This window comes from Nansenia antarctica, assembly GCF_963989245.1.
Source record: "Nansenia antarctica genome assembly, chromosome: 11".
Classification (NCBI taxonomy): domain Eukaryota; kingdom Metazoa; phylum Chordata; class Actinopteri; order Argentiniformes; family Microstomatidae; genus Nansenia; species Nansenia antarctica.
The window spans coordinates 32,540,393-32,555,275 of record NC_137681.1 but is presented as its reverse complement, the minus strand read 5'-3'; the positions used below and the strand labels follow the sequence as shown (position 1 = coordinate 32,555,275).

Below are 14,883 nucleotides of genomic sequence, written 5' to 3'. Positions count from 1 at the left end.
CCATGGCTTTAACTGTTATACATCTTTGTTTTGCATTTGTTTTAATCTTTGTTTTCATAAACATACATATTCCTCTGAGTTCGTAATTAGTCTGTCTAACTTGGAACAGTCTCTGGATACAGTCTGGAAGCATCTTATTTTTTACTTTGTAGAATTACTTGTGCCATTTTGAAGTCCACCAATTCTTTAAATTTGAGATCATAGGTGTTTATGAATAATTTGTTAGTTGGGTCTTGATAGGCAGCTCTGTTTATTTAATAGCATTTCACTTACTATTTTACTCCCAATTTCATTGGTAAAAATGTTATCTATTAAAGTAGCACTGTTACTTGTTATTCTAGTCGGTTTTAAGATTGTAGGAAATAGACATATACTGTACATTGTGTCCATGAAGTCTGTAACATTTTTTTTGTGTTCATTTGGGTTCAACAAATCTATATTTAAGTCCCCACATACAAAGACCGTCTTTCTGTCATTTAGTTTATCATACATATCAACCATCATATCTTTGAATGTGTAAAGACAGGATCCTGGAGTTCTATATACACAGCTTATTATTATGGTCTTAGATTTCTCCATATTTTATTTCTACAGTGACACAATCCATAATGTTTTCTATTGTTATTGACATATTTTTTTACTATTTTACAGTCAAAGACATTATTTACATACAAGGCAACTCCTCCTCCCTTCTTGCTTGTTCTGTTGGAGGTAAATAGTTCATAGTCCTCAAGTCCCACATCGGCTTCTTTCTCTTTACTGAGCCATGTCTCCGATACAGCAATGATGCTGAACTTTGTGAACTGTCTCAAACAGTCCTTAGTTTTCTTAAAGTTTCTATAAAGACTTCTACTGTTGAAGTGTATTGTTCCAATATTATATTACTTTTGAATTGTTCCTCTGTGTAATAGTCACAGTTGCAGACGGTTATTATTGTTGTAGAAGTGGTCGATGTTGTTCTCAATGTCATATATTTTGTCCTCTGTAAAGTCAAAGGTTTTCAAAGTTCAACTCTTCATAGTTTTTAGGTGCAGCTGGATTATAATTCACACAGTCCAGTGATCCCATTTCTCCAAACTCATCATCATTTATATCGTTTAGTGGAAATGAATAATCCTTGTCCATTCCCATTTTGACAGTCATTGTCTGTTCAAGTATTTCCACTCAGATTTGAGTCAATTGTCTGTTCAGGTATTTCACAGTCATTATTTGTTCTCTCACCATAATCCCTTTGGAGGTTTCAGGAGATCCATTGGGCCTAATCATCACTTTCCAGTTTCTTGTCCAAATGCCCTGCAATTTGTTTTGCTTCCTTAGAATGCGTGCCTGCCAGGCAATTTCAGCAAACCTGTAGCAGACATGTTTGGAAAGGTGGGGGCTCACCCCATAGATATCTGCCTTTAGATTGGAGGCACCGCTGAAGGGACACTCGAAAGCCGACACAGACGAAGATAAAGGAAATGATGCTGCAGATGCAGCCGCTAAATCAGGAGGGGGTGGCTGTGATGCAGGAGGTAGAGCCGCCATCTAATGATCGCAAGGTTGGCAGATCGGCGGTTCTAGCCCCGGCAGGTCACATGTCAGAGTGTCCTTGGGCAAGACACTGAACCCCGAATTGCTCCCAGGGCCCGCGCCTTGTATGGCAGCTTGCCACCATTGGTGTGTGAATATGTGTGTGAGAAGCCATTGAAGCGCTTTGGATAAAGGCGGTATGTAAGCGCAGTCCATTGATATGTCCCCAGAGAACATCAGCTGGTCTCAATCCAGCTAGACAAACCTAAATGCTCTGTACAGACTATAGATGACATACAGGGGGCCGCCTCCCCCAAGAAAGGTCAGTGTGGGTAACAAGGGGGGTGACGCAAAGCTGGTCCTCTGAAAAGGGCTACGGGTTGTGGAGAGCGCATGACGGAAGAATAGTGGCCCGTGCAGGTCTAATGAATGTTATTGGTGCTGAGGCACATGGTCCCACTCATGGGTCGGTGCGAGACACTTGGGCGCTGATAATAAGAAATTTGGTAGATGGTGATGAAGATGTTTACAAGAGGTGTATGCAAACGCTGGAGTTAGCAATGTTATTGGAGAGTGGTTCGACTCTGTTTTTGGTAAATGGAAAAATCTGGCTATGTCTATGCTCACTGCCCTCCTCATCTCTGCCACATTGTTGATCCTGTTTGGCTGCTGCATTGTCCCTTGCATTAGAGGCCTGGCCCAGCGACTGATCACTACGGCCCTAACCAAGGTTGATGCTGGAACACAGATTAGGCAGGGGATTAGGCACCCCGAACCTAGTCTGTAACAGGCGGCGGTGGAATTGCAAAGTTCCGAGGGCACGTTAAAGACTCCATATAGTGCTGGGGAGAGGACTGAAGGCCCCCGTGTCTGATGAAGTATGAATGAACATACTACCGTGGTACCGTCTAGTCGGCGCAGCTGTCGCATCTAGGTGTGTGGGCAGTGCGTGGTACGTGGGCGACAGCCCACACCTAGCGGGATGTGAGGGGAAGTCACACCCGTGAACAGGCAAGGCTGGTGTAAACGGTCAAAGTTTCTAGACCCATAGCGAAGTGGGCTAGGGATCAGACCGTCGGTTCCCAACTGGGCGGCCAATCACCGCTACAGGGTTGGTGTTTAGACACTGACTGGGGATCGCTATCGACTGGGTCACCGGCCGGTTGGGTCGCAAAGCCTTAAGCCATAGGAAGATGGTGGCTGCGCTCAGCTCAATGTACAGTCAGGCCACTGTAAGCTGAAACCGAATGCGTTAGTAAGCGAGCAGTGCTTTCCGTGATCAGAGCTCTGAAAAGGAGACGTCTGGGAAGCGGAAGGGGTGGAGGTAGACTGACTCTGACCCAAGAAGGGGTTGGAGGGCAGTAAACCTCCATCGGAAAGGGTTCCAGCCTGAGACTGCGCCCTGGGAAGAGGGGAGGTCTGAAGGAACAAAGTGGCAATTACAAATGCTTATTGCTGAGCAGCAGCAGTCACTGTTAGAGGGTGAGGAGATCATGGATCATGATACAGGAGTTGAAGATATGTTGTGATTATGGAGGTTTGTGAAGGAATGGTGTAAATAAAGGCATTTGCGGTCTACGACCCATCTCACCATGTCTGGCTACAAATTCTCTGTAATGGTCATAATTTTGTTTAATGACCAAAGGGGGGATTTGTTGGGAATTTGTATTAAAATAACTAGAAGTGATAAATCATGTACTATGTGCTCATTTAAATAATATGTGACTGAGGTCAGTTGAGAACAATAGGAAGGTCACGCAAAGCCAAAAGAGAGGTTCTGTTTTTGAGCGACAAGAAGAATACAAGCTCCTGACTAAAAGAACGTTTTATGATTCAAACTGCCTGTAAATTACTTATTTTTACCTATGTGCTAACAACCATTTTACACCTGCTGTTATGATATTCAATTTTTCTGTACTGATTTTATACTTTCATAACTAATGATTAATGATAAGTCTATTCTTCTAATACTATATTTTAACTTGTAAATCGAATCCTAATATTACTGTGTAACTTCAATAGTTGTAGGGATGGACGGTTTTTCGGTTATACCGAAAACCGGGGTTTATTAAAATAGAAACGTTTTTTTTTACATTTTATCAAAATATCATAGATTGCTATATAATACATGCCTAGAGTGTGTTCAAGAGTGTGTGGTTGAAGATGCTATAAAAGTGATTTTGTAAACACTATAACTTTGTTATAACTTGTCAAATAAATGACATGTCTAAAAAGACGGGTCACGTGACAGCTTCTCTTCAGAGCAGAGAGTGAGGAGAAAAAACCAATGGCTAGCGTGAACGAGCGCGAACGTTTTCTATTCTATTGTATATTCTATGTTGTTCAAAGAATAAAACTGGAACATGTCACATGTTTGTCGTGTGTGAAAATAACAATGATACAGTCTGAATCTGCCGCGCAATGAGTGAGAGGTTTGGTCAGTTGTGAAGAATAACTGAGGATTAATATCTAATTGGGATTATATTTAAGGGTAACGAATCACTCTATGGGAAAGATAGTTGCCTTCAGTTATTGGTAGATAGGAAAGTTTTTTTTACAATTACTCGCTTACATTTAATAAGATCATTTTCGCTGCTCTCTGTAAAGCGCATTGGGTCACTTTTGTGAGAAATGCGCTATAGAAATAAAATGTGATTTGATTTGATATCAATCAATCAAACTTTATTTGTGTTCTATAGCACAAATCATGCATTGAATGTAACTCCAAGTGCAGTATTTACTAAACCACAATATAATAAAACAAGAGCTATACGGATCAAGAGTGTTTGTGCACAGCGCCACTGTGTGTGAAGGCGCTACTGAAAGTGATGACAGAACGCATGTCTCAGAAGATACGCGGTCACTTAGTGACCCAAAGGTAGTTCTGTATTTATCTCTATCTGTATTAGTACATTTATTTTGAAAGCTCTATTTTGACAGCTCTACCATGGGCACTTTTATTTTGATGGGGCATTCTTTGTTGATTGACTTACGACAGTTCAGGACGAGTCAGTCTCGCGGCATGTGGTTTTTATGAAAAGCTTTAAGTATGTTCACTGCATAATTCTAAGTCTAATATTTCAGTGATTATTGAGCAGTATTCAAATATTTAAATACATTGAGCAGCAGCTGAAACTTTGTCTAAGAACCAAGATATTGAGAAAGCAGTTCATTCAATGAAGACGCTGTTCCAAGAGATGATCTTCCGTGCAGGCGTGCACCCTGGATCAGCGGAGCTGGTGTGTTAAGTGTTCATGTGTTTTCATGTATGGTGTAGCTTACAAAAGTCTGCCTTTCCACTTATATTTGTGAAACTAAGTAGCCTAAATGTGTTGCGACTGTGCTTACGGTGTTTTAATGGTGTTCGACATGAGTGTATTGTAGCAGTAGGGCTCAATTATTTGAAATTGGCGCTCTTTTTTTAAATGTATTTAAAATAAAATACAAATTTAATATTATTATTATTTTTTTTTTAAATTTTCGGTTAACCGGAAAACCCTGGTTTTAGTCTTTGACGGTTTTTCGGTTTCAATAATTGGAAACCGTCCATCCCTAAATAGTTGTGTTTTCACAAGACATTCTGATAAGGACACTGCTCTGCTCTGTGCTCACAAAAGTACGGATATCACCATGACAACGGGAGGCCAGAAGGAGATAACACAGAGAGGAGTGAAGGCCACATACCTAATTAAAACACTTCCTCGCAGCTGCAACGGATTTTGTACGGACAATTGGAAAACTACTAGATAGGGGGGGGGGGGGGAGGCACCACCCAGCCCCAAATGTTAAATCAAATGTATAAACACTATGTACCAAGGAAAAAGGGGACTCTTGTTTGGTGGAGCTCCTGCAGTTAACTTGTTGACGGCTAGCTGAGACGGGCCTGCAGAGGTGAAACTAGATGAGACCACTTTTCCATGGAAATGAACTATTATTGCTTGCTGATGTGCTTGAATAAATATTATCTTAATGAACAGTTCAGTAGTGGTGCCTAATATTTGATTGGATCATATCATCTTAAGAAGTGATATCAAGGACGTCTCGTTGAGATTAAACGAACTCGCTTGTAAGTGACGACTCAATTAAATCGATTCTGGAGAAGTTGAACGCCTTACAAGAGACAGAGAGAGAGGCTGTCTGTCAGGAGGGACACACGTCAGAGAGGTAAGGACGGTGTGAGCTCTGCCAGGGGCTAACGTGTCTGGTGCTACACACACACACACAGACACACACACACACACACACACACACCCTGCCACACCATACCATGTGTGACATGTTCTAATGTTTTGGTCCTCGCAACCAATCAAAATGTTCAGACTCTTCTTTTGAAACACGGCACTACGTTTCAACGTTGTTGAGAATCACAACACAAACTCGCTAGTCAAGCCAAAACACTGCAACAACGCAATGGATTGGGTGAGTAATCCCCACTGCTACCTAGTTAACTAGAACACTACGAGGCGGCGTACAGGGATGAGGTAGAGCAGCTGAGCAAGCTGTGCAAGGTTAACAACCTGCTGCTGAACCAGTCAAAGACCCAGGAAATCATCGTGGACTTCAGGAGGAAAAAATCTGAGGTCCAGCCCCTGCTCATCGACGGAGAGAGCGTGGAGAGAGTCTCAACCCTCCGATTCCTGGGGGTGCACATACAGGATGACCTGTCCTGGAAGAACAACACAGCAGCCATCATCAAGAAGGCACAACAGCGGCTCTTCTTCCTGAGAGTCCTACAGGACGATGGCCGCAAGGACAAACAGACTGAAGCTCAGCTTCTACCCCAGGGCCATCCAGGCCCTGAACACAGCAAAGACCTAGGTTCTGGGCCCTGGACAGTCTGGACGGATTGATGGCAGCTGCTGGATTGAAAAAATCAGGTGTAGTGATGAGGCACAAATGTGTACATTTCAAGCCTGCAAACTGCGACACTTTAAATGAATGTGCAATAACACTATGTGCAATATGACAACCCTAGGGTACATAAGGTTGCAGAGAAATAGGAAATGTTAGAATAGGTATAGCATAGCATAGAGTACAGGACAGTGTTTTATCTGTACAGTATAGTATAGTGGATAGTGTACATAGCCTTTATTTATGTAGACCAGCTCCTTTCCCTTCTTTTTTTTTTTTCTTTCCTAGCACCAGGGGAGCCACCCCTCCCAAATGTCGTTGTTTGGTACCTGTACTATAGCAATGACAATAAAGACCATTCATTCATTCATTCATTCATTCATTCATTCATACTTTACATTGTTAGCAGGCTCACAAAACAAGCTGAGCTAGTTGACTAGCGAGTGTGTCGTTGTTTTCAACAACGCAGAAATGTATTCACATCTTTCGAAAGAAAAGTCAGATCATTACATCAGATCACGACATGAGGACCAAAGCATCAGAACGTCACATGTGATAAACAGGACAACAGCAGGTTAAGTGAAGCAGAGACAGACTGCCCCCCAGCCTAACACCGTTAGAAATACACAGGCTGTGTGATCTGTCTGTAGTTTTAAAGACACCAAGACCAATATCTCTCTTGGTAAATGGACTGAACTTACTGTATATATCACCTTATTCCAAAGCGCTTTACAACGGCCTCTCATTCACCCATTCACACACACATTCACACACCAATGGCGGCAAGCTACCATGCAAGGTGCCGGCCCGCTCATTGGGAGCAATTTTGGGGTTCAGTGTCTCGCCCAAGACGGGGCCAGGAGATGTGGCCAGACGGGGATTGAACCGCCGAACCTGCGACCGTTAGATGCCGGCTCTACCTCCTGAGCCACAGCCTCTACCTCCACCAGCCTCTACCTCCTGAGCCACAGCCTCTACCTCCACCAGCCTCTACCTCCTGAGCCACAGCCTCTACCTCCTGAGCCACAGCCTCTACCTCCACCAGCCTCTACCTCCTGAGCCACAGCCTCTACCTCCACCAGCCTCTACCTCCTGAGCCACAGCCTCTACCTCCACCAGCCTCTACCTCCACCAGCCTCTACCTCCACCAGCCTCTACCTCCTGAGACACAGCCGCTCTCTCATCCAATCACCTCTCAGCGTGTCCTGGCTCATGCCTCGCAGCATGTCGTCCCACATGACGACGTTCAGGTTAGGCCACGCCTCCTTGGCGCCCTTCGCCACCCTGGTCACGTGACCCAGGAACAGCTGCTGCACCGAGCGGCCAGGTGAGCTCAGCCAACGCCTAGACTCCTCCCCCTCACCTAGCAGGTACACCTGGGAGGAGGACAGCAAGGAGGAGGAGGTGGAGGAGGAGGAGGAGGAGGACAGCAAGGAGGAGGAGGAGGACAGCGAGGAGGACAGCAAGGAGGAGGAGGAGGAGGACAGCAAGGAGGAGGAGGAGGAGGACAGCAAGGAGGAGGAGGAGGAGGAGGAGGACAGGAAGGAGGAGGAGGAGGACAGGAAGAAGGAGGAGAAGGAGGAGGAAGGGGAGGAGGACAGGAAGGAGGAGGAGGAGGGGGAGGAGGAGGGGGAGGAGGGAGGGGGAGGAGGAGGACAGGAAGGAGGTCTGAACATTTTGATTTTGGTTGCCGACTTTCACCAGCTGCTGTCTGGTCCTCCCCGTACCAGGAAGTAGACCTCACCTCGTCTCCCCGTACCAGGAAGTAGACCTCACCTCGTCTCCCCGTACCAGGAAGTAGACCTCACCTCGTCTCCCCGTACCAGGAAGTAGACCTCACCTCGTCTCCCCGTACCAGGAAGTAGACCTCACCTCGTCTCCCCGTACCAGGAAGTAGACCTCACCTCGTCTCCCCGTACCAGGAAGTAGACCTCACCCTGTCTCCCCGTACCAGGAAGTAGACCTCACCTCGTCTGCTCCGATGTGCAGGCTGCGGAGCCCTGGGTGCAGCTCCACCACCTGACGCAGCATTTCCATCACCAGGCCCACCCCCGCCTCGCCGTGGGGGCTCAGCGTGCCCAGGCAGTGGCCCACTTCCCTCAGCCCCCACAGCCCCCGGTGCTTCAGCACAAACTGAGACAGACAGAGGATGGGGGGAGGGATAGGGAGGGGGGGGAGAGAGGGATGGGGAGGGATAGGGAGGGGGAGGGGGAGAGGGATGGGGAGAGGGGGAGAGGGGGAGAGGGATGGGGAGGGGGGGGGAGAGGGATGGGGAGGGGGGGGGGAGAGGGATGGGGATGGGGAGGGGGGGAGGTAAAGTGTTATGTTTCAACATCTCAGTGATGTGTTTGTGTGTAACAGAGAGATAGGTGTGTGTAATAGATAGATAGGTGTGTAATAGAGAGATAGGTGTGTGTAACAGATAGATAGGTGTGTGTAACAGATAGATAGGTGTGTGTAACAGATAGATAGGTGTGTAATAGAGAGATAGGTGTGTGTAACAGATAGATAGGTGTGTGTAACAGATAGATAGGTGTGTGTAACAGAGAGATAGGTGTGTGTAACAGATAGATAGGTGTGTGTAACAGATAGATAGGTGTGTGTAACAGATAGATAGGTGTGTGTAACAGAGAGATAGGTGTGTGTAATAGATAGTTAGTTGTGTGTAATAGATAGTTAGTTGTGTGTAACAGAGAGATAGGTGTGTAATAGATAGTTAGTTGTGTGTAACAGATAGATAGGTGTGTGTAATAGTGAGATAGTTAGGCAGATGTGTAATAGAGAGATAGTTGTGTGTAACAGATAGATAGGTGTGTGTAATAGATAGTTAGTTGTGTGTAACAGATAGATAGGTGTGTGTAATAGTGAGATAGTTAGGCAGATGTGTAATAGAAAGTTAGGTGTGTGTAATAGTGAGATAGTTAGGCAGATGTGTAATAGATAGATAGTTGTGTGTAACAGATAGATAGGTGTGTGTAATAGTGAGATAGTTAGGCAGATGAGTGTTGCCTCTCTCTCTCACCTCCATGTGGCCAAACGTCTGCACCAGAGGGATGACCTCTAACCCTTTGGACTTGGCAACTTTCTGGATGGACAGGATCTCTTCTGGACTGCAGCAGGGGGAGATAAGTCAGTCACTACAGGGCCATGCCAGAACAGACAAACGTATTATTATTATACTGTACATATTATTGTCAGATAATAATCATGTTATATCACCAGAACTGTTGAACATAACAACAGTTACCTCCACACCCCCTCCCGTTGCCTCAGGTCTGACGACCAAACCATCCTCAAAACCACCAGGACCAAGCTCCGGACCTGGGGTGATAGGGCCTTTTCAGCCGCAGCCCCGTCCCTCTGGAACGCCCTCCCCAACCACATCAGACAGGCCAACACCCTCCCAACATTTAAACAGGCCCTCAAAACCCACCTCTTCAAGCTTGCCTTCACCAGTTAACCCTCTCCCCCTCCCCTTCCCATGTGTCCCCAGCACTACCTTAATTAGGCTTATACTTATACTTTACTTATACTAATACTTTCTTCTATTTGCCTTTTGTTTCTTTTTATTATTACTACTCAATCTTTTCAGTTTGTAAAGCGTCTTTGAGTGTCAAGAAAAGCGCTATACAAATGTAATGTATTATTATTACTATTAGTAGTATTTTTATAACTACAAACACTTTGTTCTTGAGTAGAGAAAGGGTAAAGTGGTGGAATTAGGGTTAGGTTTAGGATTTCATATTACAAAGGCCTGCTTCTCTTCTCTCTAGCACACCACCCCCCTGATGGACACTTATCAATTTGCCTATCGTGCCAACAGATCTGTTGAGGATGCTGTCAATCTAGCCCTCCATCACACACTACTTCATCTGGAATCACCCAACACCTACGCCCGCATCCTATTCATTGACTTTAGCTCAGCCTTCAATACAATAGATCCGGTCAATCTCTTCAACAAACTGGTGGACATGAACATTGACCCCTGCATCTGCCACTGGATACGGAGCTTCCTGTGGAAAAGACGACAGTGGGTTAAGATGAACAGCCTTTCATCTCGACCCCTGACCCTCAGCACAGGCGTCCTCTCACCCTGGCTCTTCTCCCTCTGCACCAACCACCTGATATCTCTCCACAGCTCAGTCACCTTTATGAAATATGCGGATGACACCACCATAATCGGACTCATAACAAACAATAATGAAGACCATTACCGCGAGCAGATAGCCCAAGCAGTCACTTGGTGCCTCAACAACAACCTCCAGCTCAACTCATCAAAAACACAAGAAATCATCGTTGACTTCAGGCACAGCCCCCCCCCCAAAAAAAACATCAACATCCTTGGAGAACCCATAACCATAACGGACTCCTTCAAATTCCTTGGCACTCACATCAGCAACTCCCTCAAATGGAACACCAACACAGACTTCATCACCAAAAAAGCCCACCAACGACTATTCTTTCTTAGACAGCTCAAAAAATTCAAAGTAAAACAAAAACTCCTCCTTCAGTTCTACACCGCCATCATTGAGAGCATACTCACCTCATCTATCACAGTTTGGTACGGCAGCTCGGACAGTAAATCAAAAAGGAAACTACAGCAAATAGTAAGGAAATCATCCAAGATCATCGGCACCCCTCTCCCATCAGTTGAATCACTGTACCTCAAACGCACCACAAATAGAGCACATAAAATTATCTCTGACCCCTCCCACCCTGCTCACCACCTGTTTCAACTGTTGCCCTCTGGACAGCGCTACCGATCCCTGGCCACCAAAACATCCCGCTTCAAAAACTGTTTTTTCCCCTCTGCCATAAGGACTCTCAACACCTGACTCACTGCACTGTATAAATTGTAAATTATGTTCTGTCTTGTCATGTGGTTATGTGTGTGGTTATGTATGTGTTTTGTCCATGTAATAGTCATGTACAATGTGTGTATGTTTTTTGACACTGCTTTTGAGCTGTACCGACAACAAATTCCACCGACCTTCATTCATTCATTCATTCATTCATTTACATTTACATTTTTGGCATTTAGCAGACGCCTTATTCCAAAGCGACTTACAATCAATACATTTGAATACTAAGCATGTGAATCAGCAGTCCACTATTCGTTGCAGGAAGAGTACTCTAGCTCGGGCCCGGGGCCACTGATAGAAGGAAAAACCTTCTCCCTATTATCGCCTTCTACTAAAACTTTTTTTTTTTTTTTTTTCATTCATAGCACGACCAGAGAGTGATGATAGAGCACAGAGCTTTTATCAACATGACTAGTGCCACAATGTTCATTCAGGAAGTATATAATAATAATAATAATAATAATAATAATAATAATAATAATAATAATAATAAGAGGAACATAATTCCAGGGGGCTATTCCACGAAGCTCGATAAAGTTCTAAGCCTCGATAAAGTTCTAAGCCTCGATAATGTTAGCTTGCATTCGGTTCCATCAATGTGGCTCAAATAATTCGCTGCTTGGTTGAGCTCCTTCTGAGTCAGATATAATTAGCCTGGTCGCGACGCGCGTCAAAAAAGGCTCACAGGCGGAAACTAAACCCTGAACGACAGTTCCTCATGTGTCTTTTAGGAAATATTAGTTCCCACTTCACACAAGATAGATAGATTAGATAGTTTGACTGTGTGATAGATAGATCATTTGATAATTTGAAAGTGTGATCGATCGATAGATAGTTTGATTGTGTGATAGATAACTAGATATTTTGAAAGTGTGATAGATAGATAGATCGATGGATACATAAATTAAAAAGTGTAAAAAATAAAATAAAATGAATAGGTATGTCTATCAACTTGCATTGCGGTCTGGTTGGTGCAGTGGTTAAGGCAGCCGGCTGGAGTCCCAAAGGTTGCGAGTTCGAGACTTGACTAAGTATTTTTATTTTTTTATTTTTTTACATTTAACCGAAGATTTCATGCAAAGGCTTCAAACACCATTGTAATCGTGTCAGTTCTTGTAAATTAGCCTGCACCATAATTTTATAGCCTACATACTTTTTTAGATGAGATTTTAGATTAGATTCAGACAACGAAATGCAGTAAAAAGTGTGTCTGAAGAGGGATTCGAACCACGTCTAAAAATGATGAATAAATCCTGTGGCAGCGGTCGATACCACTAGGCCATTGTGGCGATATGACGGTTTGTAGCCTGCTGCTGATATCACCACAGTAGTAATATTCATTTATTAAAATATGAACATATAACAATAACTGGGGCTAGTATGACCTACGCATTTAATCGGTCAGCAATTTCTTGCCAAACCATTTCCCTCGCCTTGTTAATTACTGCGGCAGTATTGCACTATTTTACATCTTATTTTTCCGTCTTCATAAAGATCAATAATTCGGGAATGCTGCGCAAATGCAGTGGCGGGCGGTGCATTTCACACCTAGGCCTTCAGTGATGTCCGACACATTCCTACCTGAATTATTCTACCTCTTAATACCATCGTTATGACGCCATGGCTCTAGAAACTAGACAGAAACACAGTATAACCGGGCGTTGCATCACCTTAACATAGTCAGACAAGTACAACAGAGTTATATTAATATTTCCGAAGCATTTTTAATCAATAAATCCGCATTTACAATGAAGAGTGTTAAACTAACATCTTTAAGATCGCTACATTACCCACGTCTGTCGTCTCGTCCACCATAATAGCGACAAAGGGTGCCTTTTTAATCTCCATTTTGATCTCTTCTCCCATCACTTAAGCAATAGCAAAAATCAGGTCGTTTTGTATTTTGCCTGACGTCCCAGTAAACACTTTGTTTGTGGACAGGTGGTAATGTAAATCTGGGTTGTTTTCAGCGAGAAAAGAAATAAGCTCAACGTAGTTTCCTCTGTTTGTGGACTCGGTGCTTTCATCGTGTCCCCTAAATGATAGTTATTGTTTACCCAAAAACAGGACACAATCGATCAGTATTATCGATCAGTCAACGAAAGCTTTCGTTGTGATGCTCCGTTTCCCTGCGCACTTTCGAAAGTTTCACATCTACCGGCATATACGCATCTCAATAGTGAATATCAATAGTGCGTATTAGTGTTGTTCCGATACCATTTTTTGATCCCGATACCGATACCGATACCTGACCGTGCAGTACTTGCCGATACCGAGTACCGATCCGATACCACGGCGTTTGAAAAAAATAAAAAATAAATAATGTTTTTTGAGCCGCATACTCACCTCGATGTAAAATTATTGCTAACACTTAGTCTGGCACTGCTCAAAACCTTTTTAAAACAGGAAAAAATACCAACAGAGAGTGAATGCTATAGAACTTTTTTTTATTGTCTACCTGGTATGGTGACAAGAAAATCAACCCCTTATAAAACCTGAAATGTGGCTCTCACAGATGCCAATCAGTGCAATATCCATTTAAGATATAAAACAGTCGTAGTAGTAGTGCAACAGCAAGTGAACATTTACAAACAAAATAACTTTAAGATATAAAACAGTCGTAGTAGTAGTGCAACAGCAAGTAAACATTTACCGCGTGAGTACCGCATTTACCGCATTTAAACATTTACCGCGTGAGTACCGCGTGAGCCATAAAAAGGCGGAATCCCACATTGTCAACAAAGGAGAGGGGCAGGTCACAGAGCACAATCATTTCAGACATTTTCTCAGTCATCTTTCTTGCCATTTCACTCGTCGCGTCCCACTGGTCCTTTTTATGGAATGCGCTACTCAGCATTTGTTGTTTTGGTCCATCCGTTCTCTTGCTCGCTGTCGCTGCAGTAGATGACAGAAACTCTTCGTGCTCTTTAATATGTTTTAGCTTTAAATGCTTAATTAAGTTGCTAGTATTGAAACTGGCAGCTTTAGTGCCACCCCTCGACACATTGAGACCGCAAATTGTGCATTTAGCCGTTGTACACACCGGACTATCCACCTTGAAATATCTCCAAACCGCCGACATGTTTTCCTCACTACACCTCTACAGCATGCGTGTTTGTTTTTCCGCGATAGTGAAAAGTGAAAACGAAAGCTGCCACGCCATTGGTTGAGAGCAGCTGCTCTGGGAGGAGCATGCCTGGGCATGTCTGCGCATGTCTGTTAGGAAGGCGGTGTCAGGTTACAGACAAGCTGAGAAAAACGCAACGTGGTATCGGGAGTTATTATTTGTTAGTACTCGCCGATACCGATACCAGCATTTTTGTAAGTATCGGTGGCCATGCCGATACTAGTATCGGTATCGGAACAACACTAGTGCGTATCAATAGTGCGTATCAATAGTGCGTATCCAATCAAAAGATGTGCTGGGTGCTGACATCATTGAGCCTTCCAGCAGGCTCCGTTGTTGCTTTTGCTCGCATCTACGTAGGTTTACTAGGAACGCCACAGGTTTTCTCGTTCCAACGTTAAGTTACAGGTCGAATCCGCGGCACCGCTTAACGTGCAGGCAGGCAGATTTTGGAGCCCCCTAGCAACACATTTTGATTGGATAAAAGCTCTAACATAAAGGCCAGCCCTCCAAATCTCAATCGGAGACTGG

The 14,883-nt window shown here is 44.0% G+C and overlaps 1 protein-coding gene across 1 annotated transcript in view; it reads right to left on the bottom strand.

Annotated features, from left to right (window-relative positions):
• hexd (hexosaminidase d) overlaps window positions 1-14,883 on the bottom strand; it is a 55,291-nt gene that overhangs the window by 38,782 nt on the left and 1,626 nt on the right. The window contains exons 4-6 of the mRNA XM_080542568.1: window positions 9,386-9,473; window positions 8,332-8,496; window positions 7,556-7,739 (exon numbers count right to left, since the gene is read on the bottom strand). Of these exons, the coding sequence (XP_080398694.1) occupies window positions 7,556-7,739; window positions 8,332-8,496; window positions 9,386-9,473 (437 nt within the window). The remainder of the gene's footprint in view (window positions 1-7,555; window positions 7,740-8,331; window positions 8,497-9,385; window positions 9,474-14,883) is intronic.